General features: G+C 37.2%; 1 protein-coding gene across 2 annotated transcripts in view; it reads right to left on the bottom strand.

Moving 5' to 3' along the window:
* Nucleotides 1-439: 439 nt before the first annotated feature.
* The window catches only part of LOC111342856 (receptor-type tyrosine-protein phosphatase F), a 48,675-nt gene continuing 32,354 nt past the window's right edge, over nucleotides 440-16,760 (bottom strand). Inside the window, exons 20-43 of one of the 2 annotated variants that reach the window (XM_088737350.1) lie at nucleotides 16,346-16,654; nucleotides 15,868-15,968; nucleotides 15,016-15,205; nucleotides 14,335-14,437; nucleotides 13,469-13,727; nucleotides 13,005-13,065; nucleotides 12,288-12,402; nucleotides 12,056-12,195; nucleotides 10,779-10,930; nucleotides 10,175-10,256; nucleotides 9,695-9,771; nucleotides 9,252-9,291; nucleotides 8,544-8,641; nucleotides 8,243-8,359; nucleotides 7,385-7,533; nucleotides 6,653-6,788; nucleotides 5,526-5,675; nucleotides 4,811-4,913; nucleotides 4,155-4,225; nucleotides 3,794-3,928; nucleotides 3,353-3,475; nucleotides 2,262-2,416; nucleotides 1,761-1,896; nucleotides 440-1,408 (exon numbers count right to left, since the gene is read on the bottom strand). In XM_088737350.1, coding sequence (XP_088593476.1) covers nucleotides 1,328-1,408; nucleotides 1,761-1,896; nucleotides 2,262-2,416; nucleotides 3,353-3,475; nucleotides 3,794-3,928; nucleotides 4,155-4,225; nucleotides 4,811-4,913; nucleotides 5,526-5,675; nucleotides 6,653-6,788; nucleotides 7,385-7,533; nucleotides 8,243-8,359; nucleotides 8,544-8,641; nucleotides 9,252-9,291; nucleotides 9,695-9,771; nucleotides 10,175-10,256; nucleotides 10,779-10,930; nucleotides 12,056-12,195; nucleotides 12,288-12,402; nucleotides 13,005-13,065; nucleotides 13,469-13,727; nucleotides 14,335-14,437; nucleotides 15,016-15,205; nucleotides 15,868-15,968; nucleotides 16,346-16,654 — 3,083 coding nt within the window. In that variant the 3' untranslated portion in view covers nucleotides 440-1,327. The remainder of the gene's footprint in view (nucleotides 1,409-1,760; nucleotides 1,897-2,261; nucleotides 2,417-3,352; nucleotides 3,476-3,793; nucleotides 3,929-4,154; nucleotides 4,226-4,810; nucleotides 4,914-5,525; nucleotides 5,676-6,652; nucleotides 6,789-7,384; nucleotides 7,534-8,242; nucleotides 8,360-8,543; nucleotides 8,642-9,251; nucleotides 9,292-9,694; nucleotides 9,772-10,174; nucleotides 10,257-10,778; nucleotides 10,931-12,055; nucleotides 12,196-12,287; nucleotides 12,403-13,004; nucleotides 13,066-13,468; nucleotides 13,728-14,334; nucleotides 14,438-15,015; nucleotides 15,206-15,867; nucleotides 15,969-16,345; nucleotides 16,655-16,760) is intronic. The other variant, XM_088737351.1, reaches the window with a different exon arrangement.

Below are 16,760 nucleotides of genomic sequence, written 5' to 3'. Positions count from 1 at the left end.
ATGTGTGAGGTCAAGAGGGCTGGATACTGGCCGAGTTCTTTCTTCGTAATTTCATGGACTGAGAAAAAGTCCAGCGGTCAAAACGGGCCCTTCTTACCCGCTCGGATAGCCAATCCGAAGGTCGATTACTACAAAATTCACAGAATATAGAAAATGTTAACTTTAAGTTGGTTAATATGACCACATTTTCAAAAAATACCGATTTCAATCACAATCAATCAATTAATAATTATGTGAATAGAAATAGTAAAATCAACAACGAAACAAAGTTTCCCTGACTCGTAGTTTCATGCTTTCGCAATCATCAGAAGGTCTACTTTCTGTTATTGAGCACTACACAGCCAGCTTAAGCATCTCCTCCAGATAATTACGTGAATATAAATCTTTACGCTGAATAGACTCTATACTTTACTTTGGAAAATTATACAATCGTTGAATATTAGACAATTCAATGTGCTTTGCACGTTTTAATTTTCCATAAATCGTTAAAAAAGTCACTTTATCATTTCATAAACAAAAATCTAACCTATACAAAATTCTATCTTATTTCTGAGAGAAAAAAGGCAATTTCATATATAGACGTTGTGTGACCTTCCTGTATGGTTTGATAATGGAATATAATGAGAACTAAATCTAGATATCGGAGGTAAACGCAAAAGGCACATTAACACACCAAAACAAACTATAGAACTACAAACCTCCACTTTGAATGCAACGATTTTGACAAGAAACGATAACTTTAAAACTTCACATAGACTTTCAAGAAAAAATATTATGAAATATATGTTCTAAAAAACTTTCCTTTACCTTTAACTACAAAATACTACAAAACTCTATAAATGTAATAAATTCTCTAAGAGTTGTTGTCTTCTAAATCTTTCTACATACACCGAAAATGTAGTATCTCTCTCTTTTAATGGGATATTTTGAAAAGTACGATAACACAATTAATGATGTTGCCATTGTACTGAGCCGTGTAGAGACACATGTTTGTGTTTCAAGTTACCATAACGGAATCTGAGGTAAGTACATCTACAATCAAACTTTGAACCTCCTTCAGCTGACAACACCTTCAGTTGTATTGACTTATTTTACCTACTTTTACTTAAAATATTTTATGGATAATACTAAAATATATAAAACTTTATAAAAAACTTTTTTTGCAAATATATTGGAGGGAAAGGCCTTCTACTTAGAGGTAAATTTAACATGTTATAAAAATTTGAATATGAAGAAAAAAAAGCTGCCGAACACAGCTCAGCCATAAAAACACTCGAGGATGTAGATCACTTCTGTCTGTCAAACCTTTTATACTTTGCAATGCTCTTTAACATTCTGCAAAGTTTGAGTAGGTGCTGAAAGAGTCTAAGTAAGCCACAACTGTCTTGTAACAGAACATGTACTGCTCCTGAAAGATGAATAAAAAACAGCACACCTTAGGCTCACGACGGATATACTATTGAATAGTGGGCACCCAGCACTGTGCAAAGGAAGCCTAGGAAGAAGTAAAAATAAGCAAAAACTATTCAACATGACAAACAATAAACTGCTCAGTATAAAGGAAAACTCAGTCTTAGCCAGAAGGACTGGCGGAAGATTTTAGGTGCACGTGATAACCCTTACCCCACCCCCAGTATGAAAAAGCAAATGTGGTATTCTATTACGTTACTAACAGACGCTGGAGAAGAGGTAACCTGTTATGCCAATCTACATCCGAGTAAAATTGTAACAGTCACAACTTTTGACACCTGTCAACTTACCAGAGTGTTGACTGCACCTGGTCTCTTTGCTCGAACAAGTTTCACAGTCTGGAAAACGTCAACTGTTTGTTCAATCTTGACTCGTTCGATCACTGACATTATAGTAGCTACACAGCCGCTACGGCCAATACCATCACTGTAAAAAGATAAAAGGGAAATCAATCAACAAAGTGGAAACGTGGACTCTGGTGGAACGATGTTACAGTTTCTCGCCTCGTTTCTTTAGCCTTAATTTTTCAAAAGTGTTGAGTTTTAATGTAGATGGTGCAGATTGCAGACAGGGTAAATTGTTTTATGTTCAGATGACAATCTGAGCTTGTCGTGCAAAAAGTACGCGTTTGCAGTTATATATGATTCAAGCATCTGACAAGTTACCATACGCTATTCTCATGAGGTACAGACCGATCGAACCATTCTTAGCCAAACCCCTAGGGGGTTTAGGGTCATGTCTAGTAAAACATTTCAACGTGTAATAACATCAAGAAGAAGCGTGCTCTTTACCTGCACTGAAAAACAATGACTCCATTTCCTGATTGTTGCTGAGACTGCTGAACAGCGGTCATGAGGTCGAGTATCTCCTGGGGATCTGGGCACGAGTTTGTGTTGGCCCAACCAGTGTACTGTATATGCTGTAAAGTTGACGTCTTCTTAGGAAGCTAAAGAACAAATTTAATTAGAAAGCGAGTGATTTTGATAAGTCGTCACGAGGGCCACGTGATCGTATAAGCAAGTCTCTCTTTTGGCTGTTGCTGTTGAGAACTTGAAATCCTCCAGAGATTTCAATCCGTCGTTTTCTTCGTGGGGAAGCCTCAGAAAACTTGTAAGTACTTAAAAAATACTCTGAACTTCGCATCTTAAGAAAACACTGCAATTCATATCAATTTATTGGTGTGTTTTTAGTTTTATTGTAGGTCTACTGGCCTACGCGTGAGAGGCGAAACAAGGTGTAATGAACTTATTTGTGAATTGAATCGTGGGATTTTCTGTAAAATTCCCAAACACATTCTACAGTGGATACCCCTATTGAAAAAATCAATTTTCCATGCAGGATCAATTTCATTACGAGGAATGAAACATTAAATTTTGAAAAATAAAGAAGCAAAAGAAGAAAAGAAAGACTTCCACCGCTGGATTCCATAGTCATACAAAAGTTCAGAAAATCTGATGCTAAATCAAACAATATCCTCTACTAAATATTTTCTTCTCTACTGATCATCTTTCTACCAGACACTGTACTGACGATGTTATGAAAAATCTTTCATTGGTCTCTTCCGATAGTAAAAGGGTTAAGGTCAAACTCCTGCGCATGGAAAACGTACAAACACTTTCTATTGTTATAGTAAAGGTTCCCCCAAAGTCAGGTCTCGACACTAACGGTAGCTACAGCTCACTAGCCACAGCCTAGTAGAAATTCAGTTTTGGCTTGTGGATTTCGATTTCCACTAGCCAGTTTGGCTGGTAAACGAACTGACAATGTCGTAACATCTAAGATGTCACCAGCCACTTGGCTAGTAGGTTGAAAAGTTAGTGTCGAGCCCTGAAAGTAATCAGATAAAAGGGGATCTAAAAATTCTAGAACAAGCGAACCGTACCGCTGCATTCTCTACGCTGAATCGTCGGGTAGTGATATTGTTAGAAGTCTCTTGAGACAAAAGCTGGACGGTGACTTCCCCATACTTAGCGGATTCCTTGCTTAGCCAGTATTGTGGGTAGTTCTGTAAAGACAAAAGCAGTGCTACTAGGAGATTCCGTGATACCATTAACTGAATATATTTAATATTACGATAGCAATCTAAAAAGAGGTGGGAAGGATTTTTCAGTAAAGAGTTCCACCTCTAGAGTCTAACATTTAAGAGCATAATCATTCGGACAATCGTTGTAAAATATTACTTTCTCTTGACGATGAAGGATGTCAAAAGGCTGTTAAGTCTCTCAAAATGTCTTAAGTTATCTTAAGTGAACTAAATGACTTCTCCGTTGCTAAAAGTGAAGCGTGTTGCTTCGCGCTTTTTAGAAACATATCATGACCTTACCTGCTTTCCCTCTTTCAAGTTATTCAACATCACAACTGTGCCAATATCATATTGAGAAATCATTTGCCAGAGGTCTAAAATAGTGTTATCTAATGGCGCTTGAGTCAGGATGTATGCATTACGTTGTTTGTAGTCCTGATAAATAAAGGATCAAAAGAAAATATGGAAGTTAATTTGAGCAACACGAGTTTATCAGCAGAAAAAGAATAAGACCACCACAACTCGGGAAGGAAAAAATTTAAAATAAATATTTACATATAGATTGTAAATAACCTGAAAGTTCTGAGTCTTTTCTGATCAAAATGTTGGAATTACAGAATATACCATAACCAAATAAAAAAAAGGTCATTTTTGTACTTACGTCAACGAATGAGGCATTGATGTAACTCTTGTCTTGAGAAGAAGCTTGTAAGAGCACTCGAGCGCTGTCCACTGGGACAGAATCGAATAAGAGTGTTTAATTATAGAAGTAAAGGTATTTATGCAGACCAAAAATAAACCCAACAAAAGTTAAAAAGATTGTCTCGGTTGGAAACATTATTCAATGTGAAGCGCCACCTGACATTTGGTGTGGAGTTTTGGGGAAACAAATGTCGAATTTTACGCATTTTAGTCATCCTAGAGATATTTCTCCCCATCCCAAGCCCAACAATGCCTTAGACAGCTTCCTTTGACGCCTATTTGGGTCACTTACGGGTGAAGTTTACGCAAGCTGTCTCAAAACACAACACAGTGACTTTAGTCATCACTCCAACCTACAACATTTTATCTGTTTGAGTCATCGCAGTACAACTTCATAATCCCTTGTAGGCTATGACCTGACTTAAACGACTAACAAAATAATGCAGAACGATCGATGACCGGCAGCTTGAATAGCGCACTAATCGAACAGTACACAAGTCATGCCTGAATGACAACACTTGCTTTAGGACTCAACTAGGAAATAACACAGGAGTAAACAAAAGTCTTGTTTAGTGTTTCGGAAACAACTGCAAACGAAGACAAGGCAACACTTACGTGGAACAACGTTAGGGAACCTATTCTTTACAACGTTTGCTGGCATAAATGCTTGCTTTGCTTCCTCTGGAGAAGCCTCGGAGTCTGTTACAAGCTCCAAGCGCTACAACACATAAATTGAAAAAAGTAGTGTAATTGTTAGGGCATTTTTAAAAATTTTTTCTAAATGATCTCGGTTTGTCCTTTCCAATCCGTTTTAATCCTCTCAATCCCAAGCCATTAGCTTCAGTCCTAGTTTATTGTTGTTTCTTTAGTGTTTTGGTTTTTTACCGAACTAATATATTACTGCCTCCATAAGGATGAAGGTAGTGTTTTTTATTGGCGCAAAACACCCCCTCCCCCAACACAAAAAATTTAAATAAATAGAAAAGTGACACAAAGTACTGTGACGCAAGATCAACAACAAACAGAGTACTTCATTTGTCACTAGTATGTACGTGAAAAGGTTACTTGCAGGAGTTATTGATGAACAAAAGCACACTTGATGTAAAGTTTGATATTTAAGTCTGATTTGTGGGTGAGGCAGTTGCTAGTTGTCGAGATTCTTTTATCCTTAGAAGTGTATAAGAAATATGAAGACAAGGTTAAAAAGTCAGACACATTTTGAAAAGAATTCTCAAAATCAAGTGATACACTGTCCTGCAGGTATTAACGTCTACTCACAGTTCACAACATACAAAAGCAAATTTAGTTACTAGGAATAGTTACTAGTTACCTTAAACTCTTGCTCATATCCAGTCTTTTTGGATGGTTTATGCACCATGGTAAGCTTGTTCATTGTAATTCGTAGGTCCTGTGGGACAATCTCTGTATTTCCACATACCAAAGCTTCCATCACTGCTTGATGCAAGAAAACGTACTGGTCCTATACAAAGACAAAGTCAATACCAGTACTGTTAAGACAGGCGGTTTTTGATAGAGCCAAATTTAAGAAATTCCTTATCGTCAAAATAAATCACCTGCGCTTAACAAGCTCTGCATCTTCATTACCAACAAAAACGTGACCTTTCCTGGGCGTTATTTTAAGACAAATGAAATCTTCTGAAACAGGATGTCGACTAAATCTATCCAGGTATCAGTTGCTGACTTGTTGAATATGGTTATTTTACATTACTTATCTTTTTATTCATAAGTCCTGAGTTTTACAAACATTTTTCATTAAACTTGTAATTTTTAGAGATATATCAATTCGGATAAAGTCATCAGGAATGACAGTATTTTCTAAAGTTGTGTAGAAATGGCGGATTTGAGGAGGTGGACTCTGAAATCATTTGAGCGTCCTGCAAAAACACTACTTAACAAATGGTAAACACCACAGCGTACACTATTGAGTTATGGATGCACGCGGGAGGTTGCTAAGCACGAAAGAAGCGTAAGAGTCGCTCGAGGCGATAGCCGAGAGCGATCATTCTTGAGTGCTTAGCAAACCTTCCAAGTGCATCCATAACTCAATAGTGTACGCTGTGGTGTTTACCATTTGTTTTATAACATAACATTGATACATTGTAGCTAGAGAGTTCCCTTTTATTTAACAATTCTTACGTGACCAGAAAAAACAAGCGCGCGCGGAAAAATAGTCTTTGCATTTGCTCACGTCAGCAGCGTACACCCATGGGCAAACGGGGGACGCTAAATTGACCAATCAGAGCGCGCGCTTTACTTTGGTTATGTTATAATGGCCTTTGACGGTCATCATAAAGACCAGGCTTGGGTTCTTTAGACACCGTATCAGTTTCACTATCACGACAAAGATTCTTCTTAAAAAAGATGCACGGGGGGGAGAATTACTAGGAATTATGCTGCTATTACTCTCATGGAAAACGGCTTAATTTGTTAGCTTACATCTTTCTGTATCATATGAGGACGAGATTTACGCATGACTTGCACGTAATTCTGTATGAACACAGTTTTAATCTTCTCAGCACTCTCCAGCATGGCGTCGATAGCAATATACGTGCCAGTTCGACCAACACCAGCACTGCAAAAGGGTACCAAGAAAAATAATTAAAAATTAACGAAGAGGAGGGTAGAAATTGGGAATTCTTAAAGGCTGGGACCAATAAGAGGGGAAAACGGTAGGAAAACTAAGATAATATACTAGGAATTTAGTGAAAGTTGGAAATCTGACTGCTGAAGTACCAAATCTGAATAGAAACAAACTTTGCGGCTATACCTATAGGCTTCGCTTCTGGCAGGTTTTGCTCGTGTTCACAATTTTTGACGTCATTTGTATGATCAATAAGGCTATTGAGAGTAGATATCTGAGGTTCATTTATTAAATAAGAGCCCTACACTTACGCATGTAATTCTCACACTTCAGACAGTTCAACTCTTTTAATTCGAGTTCTCATAGGTTCCTTGTGACGTTAATCTTTCTTCCGATTAGCTACTGTGATTACTATGGACACAATCAAAAAGCGGTGCTGCGACTGTGAGTTATTTCAAGCACGATCCGTCGAGTGTTGAGGATGAAAGGACGGTTTACGGAGGCTGTTTAGCATCTTTTCACGTGGAAAATCTACCAAAACGTGAAGCATTTAATTCGAAGTCTTCAAATATTACAATACTTTTTACCTGCAGTGCACAAGAAGTGGTCCACCAGTAGCCAGGAGCCTGGCATGAATCTTTTGTCTGAATCCAAGTAGAGCTGTGGAATGGTGTGGGACACCTTTGTCTGGCCAAGTGACGTAATGAAACTGCTGCACATTCCTTTTTTCTGCGTCCTAGGTGAAAATTCGAATCTATGTCTAGGATGTTCTTATAGTAAGAGCTTTCTTGCTCCAATTTACGTAGTCACTCTTTGCAAGTAGTTTACCGTGACAAAAATTAATGCAAGATGTCGTATTTCTAATGACGTAATTTTAGTTCTAACAGAGATGAACGTATACTATCATTCTTATCTGAATTTTAGTGAACAACACGCACTATCAACAGAGAGAAAAAGCTCTAATACTTAATGTTATACAGCGGCGGATCCAGGAGTTTTTTGATAGAGGTCTAAACTTTAATTAAGAAAAAAACCTACTTCTTTGTTTTTGTTTTGCAATAGTGCCTATATAGCTAAATAACCTAAGGGATATTTCAAACAGGTAAATTTTGATTGCTTCAAATTGAGTACTTATATGCAGTTCTCTAGTTGGAAAAATCTTGGTTTCAGACAAGTAGTGAAACAACCTAGAAGTCTGATGGCAATGGAGGAGGGGGGAATTCTGAACACCCCGAGCCCTACCCCGAGATCTACCACTGTTACAAAATGGTTGTGGTTTACAGTTTTCTATGTTGGGATGCATCGCAATTTGTGTTTTCTTATCATGTACATGTACACTGTAATTACGTAACAGGCACATTAAGGTTACACTGAAAATGACCAAAGCCATTTATTTAAGACTTAATAGATGGAAATGAAACTGTGTCTATGCTAGGACAACCCACCTTTGTCACGATCAATGACCTGATGACGTAATCGGCAAAGGTTTCAGTCTTGTGTAGGGTAACTGTGATGGCACCAAATGTGGTAGCATCATCTGGCCAATACTGATCACATTTTCCCTAAAGATAACATACAAAAAAATACTTGTGATAATATATGTAGCGACCAATTTTGTCGTACAGTATGCTACGCGAGTGGCCTAGTAACTCGTTATTTTGGTTTTGGGCCTGCTGGCTGAGGTTACGGTGCGAGTTTTACAGACCACTCACAAAGCATATTTGCTGAATATTTCTCTAAGCCTACCTTTCCCAGCTCAACCAGGTTTGTAAGCATCACAATGGTGGAACTGTTTTCCTGCCAGACCATTCGCCAGAAATCAGCGATAGTTGAAGACGTTGGACCTAACAGACATTGACAAAGCAGTTAGAAAATTGTAAAAGAGAGACGAAAGATTAGTTAATTTCACTGGGGCAACTTAGCACCTATTTACAAAAGAATGGGAGAAGTCATTTGTTTGGGAGTGTAGTTAATTTCTTGAAAATATCCATCATTTATTGCTACTTTTCTCTGATTATCTTGCCCACAAAGAAAGACGTACACTGACACAACGCAAAATGCTGCAAAGAGGCCACAGTAAAAAACTCAATAAAGTGATGGAACCCCGTCATGACGAGCAATAATCTTTGCCCCCTTAAATTACAGAAACTATCGTCCGCATGAACTGTATGGGAATTCTCTGTAAAACTTGCAGCCACACAGTATTGCCTTCAACGATCGAACCTCAATCAAAGACGCTTTTTTTTAGTTCCAAGGGTGTCCCATTTGTAGAGGGTACACGGTTAAATATACTGAGAAAGACCCCGGTGAAGTTGACCCACATTATTACTGACATTTGCTCGTTCTCCGACTATACGTTGAATCAACTTCCATTAAAAGCTGTTCAACAATAAAAAATTTGTTAGCGTGTGACAATTGACAGTGTTTCCATGAGACGCCTCACGTGATTTTTACCTTGTGTTGCAATATAGGTCATGGTGACTTCATCGTAGGTCTGAGAAGAGACATTTGAAAATGGTAACAGAAATTCATGATAGGCAACTAAAATATCGATGTCAAGCCATTTAAATGTCCTTTTCATTGTTTTTTTTTTTTTCAGCTAAGAATTTTTTGAAATAGTGGGTAAGTCTGATAAAAAAGTTAGCTCTCGAAGACAAACAATAACAGATAAAATTTAAACTTCAAAAAGGAAGAGAACGGAGAGACAAAAAATTCAAGTTAAATTTTTGTAGATACCTTAGAGGTAAAAAAAATTTTTTTGTCTGTCTGTTTCATTGTTCATCAATTTATCTATCCATTATATCAAACAAGTCGTGTCGACGTCATTCTACAGTTTTATCTTGTCTTGTCGTATTGCGTCGTTGTGTCGACCGCGACGTGGTTTTTTTGTCACTGACCGGAATGTAGCTTGCATTGATGTAACTGGAGTTTTTATCACCCTCTATTTCCTCCAATAAGACGCGAGAATGATCATCTGTTAACAAAAACAATTGGTCATTCAGTTCCACGGTTTTTTTTATAGTGTGAAATACAAAGAAAATCTTGTGAATCATTGTGCTTTGAACGTACGGTGTAAGGTGTGGTGAAATTTTTCATTTAGACATAACAATCTCTCTTGATTTAAGCTCTTCACATAATAAATTATTAACTTTGAAGTGAATGTTCATTCCAGTGCAGTTCTGCGATTTATCAACAATGAAATTTGAAATTACTTCGACAAAAGTGACACTTCCCTTGAAAGATAAATAGACGACTGAAAGAGGCAACGCCTGTTACGTTCTATGCTCTAGAAGCTGACTTCAAGTTATCTAAATTCCTTGGTTTTATGTAATTACCGTTGTTTAAAAACACTTACAAAGTTCATGAATTGTACTCACATGAAACAATGTTTCCGTATCGGTTCTTGCCTCTGTTACTCTTACCAATTTCCCAAGAGAACTGCATCCCTCCTGGCAAATACTGTAAAGGCAAAAACTGAGTTGCAATAAAGGTGCTTTTATCAAAAAACGATTCTATTTGATCACTTTCTGCGACCCTTGCAACGACATCCACAAAAACTACTATTTCCTCTTTCCAAAACATTGGTGATGTATAATGTATTGAAGCATATGTCAAGTCGCCCATGGAGAAAATATAAAACACGAAACAATTCGAGAAAATTGTTTATATCAACTAAGTTGAAATTGTAAAATGGCCACCGTAATGAATAAAAAAGCTGACGTTTCGAGCGTTAGCCCTTTGTCAAACGAAGGGCTAACGCTTGAAACGTCAGCTTTTTTTATTCGTTACGGTAGCCAATTTACAATTTCAACTTAGTTGATATAACCAATTATCTTGTTACCCCCACCAACGCAGCACCACAGTTTCTTTAGAAACTTTCAGCCACAATTCGAGAAATATTCATAACTGCAGAGTCGTACAATAACAAGAAAGAAAAGAAAACAGTTTAAAACTAAAATAGATAAACTGTAGACATCTTACCTTAAATTCCTCTCGCAACACAATAGCACCATTTGCTGATTTTCGCTTGAAGTATTTTGCAAACTCAGCCACAGGTATTGGTCTGGGTTTACCATCGTCAGCCTCGCTGTAAATAGCTTCTGTCTCTTCACTTACAGGCTGTTGCTCAGCACCTGAATGGTAGAGAAATCGCAGATAATGTCTTCTGCAATTCCTTTGATCTTCTTTATGGAAACCTGACCGTGTTATGAATTATCCTAGATAACATGTACGCCCTAACTGTCCTCTTTCATTTGCTTCATTCAACAAAAACGCTTTCCACCGCCTTACGATAATGCTTAAGGAACGATCATGGTATGGGAGTGTGTTTCTTTTCTAGGCTTTAGATCGTGGGTGGTTCGACTAAAGTAATTTAAGACTCAAGATATCTGATGTCTGAAAATCATGTACCATGGACCTCACGTGTTAAATAAATATTTGAAGGAGAAGAATCTTTTGTGACAAGGGACGTCAACGCGAACAGAATTCACGCTTTTGAGGTAAAGGGCTGGTAATTTCAAGATTTCAATAATCTTCGTCTAGGAAAGTAACCTGTCACCGCGCAAAACAGCTTTCTATGCCCTTTAATTTTTTCGAGGATTTTTTAGTACTTGATAAAAATTAGATTTTTAAGGTATTTTAACTTTTAATATATTGTAACCAAACTTGTACTTCGATACAAAGCCCCTATTACCTAATTTGATATTTTCTTGTTTATATTTGAAACCGTCAATCAAGTACATGTAGTCCAATCTACCATGAAAGAGTATTTTTGACAAAGACTGTTGTCAACAACGAAGAAGATCTTATAACAACTTGAGCAGAATTCAACTTCGGGTGACGTAACTAAGTCTGGTTCGTAAAAGATGATTGGTTCAATCACGGCCGAGTTACACCACTTGAGTTTTACAGCCAATAATATTACAGCAAACTTGAACACAAGATTACACATTGCTCCCAGTTAAAAACCAATTACTGTATTAATTTTAAAAGTTATTGCTACTTTACTGGTTGAAATGATGCTGATCCAAGTCTTAAATTTAAAGTATGATATAAGTTTGATACCCAAAGAATAAATATCTTAGAAAAATATAGCAAGGCATCCCAACAACCCTTTTTAACATGAAAGTAACTTTTCAAGTGTAGTCAATTATACAAAAGTTATGACCTCAACCGTGAAAGATTTCCATTGACCTTCTGCTACAAAACTCTCATGTATAATGTAAGTATTTATGTCACCTTTATCCACGAAAAACTACCTTTAATCGTCCGACGAATGTCTCCTACATTTTGATAGACGAGATTTGATGTACTTGAGGTAAGGTCTTGAGAACCGCTTTTCAGGTCATCAAGTTCAACAGATCTTTCAGTGGCACTTTTGGATCTTGACTGCCTTCTCCTGAAAAAAGGACAAAATGTCTAATTTTCGGTTGCCATACATTTTTTTCTACGCTCATTCATTCGCATTCCGTCTTAAAAAAGAACACAAACCTCCGGTATAAGAACACTGCAACAACAATTGCTGGTATAAGAAGCAGCAACAGGACCACAGGTACAGCAACAACTGCAGCATTAGAACCGCTCGACTTTCCCTTTTTCCCACCTTCTGCAGAAGAGAATAACAATTAAGCTCTACTGGAATTACTTACTTGTAGTGCTGCAAGCTAACAGTTGTTTTAGAGTAGACGTTTAGGAAACAAAATTCAGAAAATCGTCGCTAGAAAAAGAATTTTAGTCGACAGTGGCCGACAATCGTTTTCTGAAGGTTCGCGTGAGATCTCAGGACAAAACACTATCATAACGGGCAACGACGAAGAACTAACTCAATATTTACCCACTTTTTTTTTTTTTTTTTTAAAGGAAAACAACATCGCTTGCTATGCGACAGCCGAAAACAGGCACCGAATTTGTCGACTTTCGTTGAGAATTTAGCCGGTATGGTCCACTACGGGGAAAGCTCAAAGCTGGTGATTTGGATTGAGCATAGCATGATGATCTCGAGCGGAACGAAAATGTAGAAACCAGGCTTTCAAAAACTGAAAACGATAAATTTCTTGGAGGAAAATAACTTTACAAAGAGGATCTCCAGACCAGTTGTAATTGGTATTGCTCTTGCAAAGCTATCTAAATAATTTTGCACTCTGTTGCTTTGCAGTACAATTATTCAATATGCAACTTCATCTTTAGTTAAGTACAATATATACAAACCCGTAGTGGAAGAGGTGATGGAAATTTTGGCAACTATACTTGCTTTTCCTTTTAATTCCTCCTGAAGAATATTAAAAAAAGAGAAGCACATAAGAATGCACGTGCTTCAAAATTAAAGAGGCAACAGAAACAAGAAGAAAGCAATTCCAAAGTTGTACTGTTTTTAGATTCCCTGTGGTGTATTTGCTCATACACTGCTGTACCAAATAAAAACAGTAGTACTGCAACCTACTCTTAAACACCGACTCTGAAAGAGGTCAGTAAAACCAGTTAAGCAACTAATGGAAGCACGTCAGTGCTCTAGTGAGTTTAGGATACACCTCCTCCGCAGTAAAACAGTTGTAGATTCAGGTTACATTACATGTCTTTTTCGAAAAGAAAAGACAGACCGTTTCACCACACTCATGGTCAGATGATTCTAGTTGTAATGAGAGGAAAATGTTAGAAATAATAAGTTTACATGCCTTCTGGGTTTTAGTTAGAGCTCTCTCATACACTATGTAGTTTTCTCCTTTTTCAAGTTCTTCATTCACATATTCTTCAGTTATTTTACCATCCCCAACAGTAAATTTCCGAGGTTTGTCGATATTTTGTATCTCAGCAGCGATGTAAAAATTCACGCTCTCTTTCTGAGCATCACTTGCAGCTTTCAGTTTTAAATCATAATTGTCTGGTAGCTCTTCAACACCATCAGCGACTTTCAAAACAATAACTTGATAAGAACTGAAACGTAAAAAACCAAAATGCTTGACTAAAGACTGACATCTCCAAGAAGGCCATTAATACAGTAATATACATGTAGCATTTAAGTATATTTTGATCTTGGCTTCAGTAATTGGGTGCATACGACGGACTATAACCCTCCAGCCCGAATTTAACCCACTTTCAACAACATACCATAAGCTTGCTACAAGTAAACAGCGTTTACTAATAGTTGTTTCAGCCCACTTAATTACCACAAAATTAAATTAACGAGAGACTTTTGTATGATTTGTACGATTGGTTGTATGGGGTAGACAGTAAGCCGTTTCTGGTCTGTCAAAAAAGCACGATTCAGATCTTCATTTCTTGAATAATTCGGTATGGTCTTGAAATGTTCACCAGCTAGCGAAAAAATTTGACATTACTTGCTAAAATTTCTTTTCCTTCAGATCAATTTTACATATTTAACGCCTCTTTAGTTTAATTTCGGCCGCACGCACAAATCCAGCCTTTGTGGAAGGAGCGTGACCTAATTTCTCGAGCTGTGGCTGGCAATCTTACCCCATATTAAGGAAGGACCCATTCAACCTTTTGTTCCTTGGTAAATCACAATAATATTAATAATTACCTTATTGGACCATATTTTTGTTCAACAGGCCACAGATAAATATCAACTGCTGTCTCGGAAACCTCGACGTCGCTTATATTATGTGGAACTGGGTGTTCGGGAGCTGGTACCAAAAAAAAACAACAAAAAAAACACCTTTGTATCACAACACTTTAGCACAGAAAAGGCTTCTTTCGTGGTCGTCCGATTTTGTAATCACTCGTGTAATAACAGATCGCATTGGACGAAACGGAGTCCAGATACCAATTAACCATAACAATACATTTTCCAATACAAAAGACTGATACACCTACTGGTATTTGATAAATTATCTCCGGTAAAGACAATATGTAAAGTAAAAAATTCTCCATCTAGGAAATTCCTCAGTTTTGAGGGGTAGTGGTTGTTACTATGGTTTTTGTAATCAATTCTGGGACTTAGTATGATTGGTTGCTTTAACTGTCCGATTACAAGTGTCTCATCACAGCCAAATGTCCAAATATACTTTCCGATCACAACTCCACAGAATAGTTACTGAAAAATTAAGCAGCTAATGCACCAATCACATTTGAGGAAATAAAAATAGTTATTGTTAAATGAGATAATAGAGCTGTATGATATCATAAGCTTCACTAAAATTGAAAGGTAGCAATTTCATAGAATACCTACCACAATGATTAGTCAGCCTTAAAGAAAACTCACCTATCATATCTGTCATCACTGAGACGATTTTGGTAATGCTATCGCCACAATCAGAGGAGCCATAAACTCTAAATACATATGTGGTGCCTGGAATCAACTCTTTTATCGTCTGCGTTGTTGCCTCTATTTGTTTTAAAGTATCACTATCGCTGAACGTTTTATTGTAGGACTTTGTTCCAGTGTACTTCACCTACATGATTTAGTACAACAGACTCAGTTCTAAACTTATCTCAAAATTAACGTTTCCCTAATTAAAGTCTAGCTAGGGGAGTAAGCTTAGACAAAATTACACAAGGTTTTTTAACTTTCAGATGAAACAAATTCGCTTTGTATTCTTGACTTTTTGGGGGGGGTACAATTTCTGAAATTTGAATAAGGAGCTTAGGATAGGATTTAACGAAAGTCAATAGTTTCCAGGTGAAATTCGACCGTCAAACTCAGTTTGTGAAATAAATTTAGGTCGAGGCAAACTCCTACTGATAAAAATAAAAGAAAGACTTCCCTGTTGTATCCATGTGAAGTTGTAACTAAGGTAAAATTGCTCTGACAAGGAATCAAATCATTCACAAGGGATAATCTTCTTTGAAATCTAGCATAGGTAAGAGTTGTTTTTCTTTTGAAAAACAGATTTCAATCGAGACACAATCCTCCTTTGAAAGTACTTTAAGGACCTCTTTTCGGTAGCTTCATTACACAATTATAAGTATTAGCAATAGTAATATACAAATAGCATCTCGCAAACATTAAGTCTCAAAACATGTCTCGCTATGTATGGTATACATACTACTCATAATTACATGTGTATGAATTTCTCTCAAAAAGAACAAATACGGTAATTTTAAACTAACTCACAGAATATATAATTTTTTCCTTTTCATCATATTGCTTCCACACCAGTGTAACCTGAGTTGTTCCAATGTCTGTCGCTCTAAATCCCCTTGGTGCTTCAGGTCCTTCAGTGTTATGTTAGAAAATAAAAAAAAAAATTACAAAAAGTCTACAGTACATTGTAAAACTTACCGAGTCAGAATGCCATTAAGCAAAGAATTTAGTTATATAATGAGCGTTACAAGTTGAGCTTTTTTCAAAAGTGCCAGTAATCATAAAATATCTTTTTTCACCGATCATGTCACAAACCAAGACAATTTTCAAAATAATCTCCAGTGGCGGATCTAGAGGGGGGGCCCAGGGTGCCCGCCCATCCCCCCTCCTTACTTGGGGTAAAAAAAATAAACGCAGAAGGAAGAAAAGCCGGGAGGTGTACATACAAAAAAACCCGGCCTCCCCTTAACTCAACGTCTCGATCCGCCACTGATCTCATCTCACTCACTTGATGTTTCCAGTTCCATAGGTTCACCATATGGTCCAGGCCCTGCTGCAGTATAAGCTCGAACAGAGACATTATATTTGGAGCAAAGCTCTAGGTCAGACAGGACAACAAATGTCGCTGAGGTATTGACAGAGGGGCTGTTAATGACAGATCTTTTGCCCAAATTTCCCTTCTCCAAGAAGATGGCCTTGACTTCATACAAAGTAACTTTTCCATGACTCTTTTCTCTTGGTAAAGGTTCCCATGAAATATTAAACGTCGTCTTGTCCACTTGAGAGGATGAGGCAAGTCCTGGACCAACACTGGGTGCTGATGAGTAGAGTAAAAACCTCACACTTATTAGAAGAAAGGATTGCTACTTTTTAGAAAAATATGTTTTGGTATTCTATTCACAAAGTGGAAATATCTGTTCCAC

This window comes from Stylophora pistillata, chromosome 11, assembly GCF_964205215.1.
Source record: "Stylophora pistillata chromosome 11, jaStyPist1.2, whole genome shotgun sequence".
NCBI classification, from domain to species: Eukaryota; Metazoa; Cnidaria; class Anthozoa; order Scleractinia; family Pocilloporidae; genus Stylophora; species Stylophora pistillata.
The sequence above is the reverse complement of the archived record's forward strand: the minus strand, read 5'-3'. Positions and strand labels throughout refer to the sequence as shown.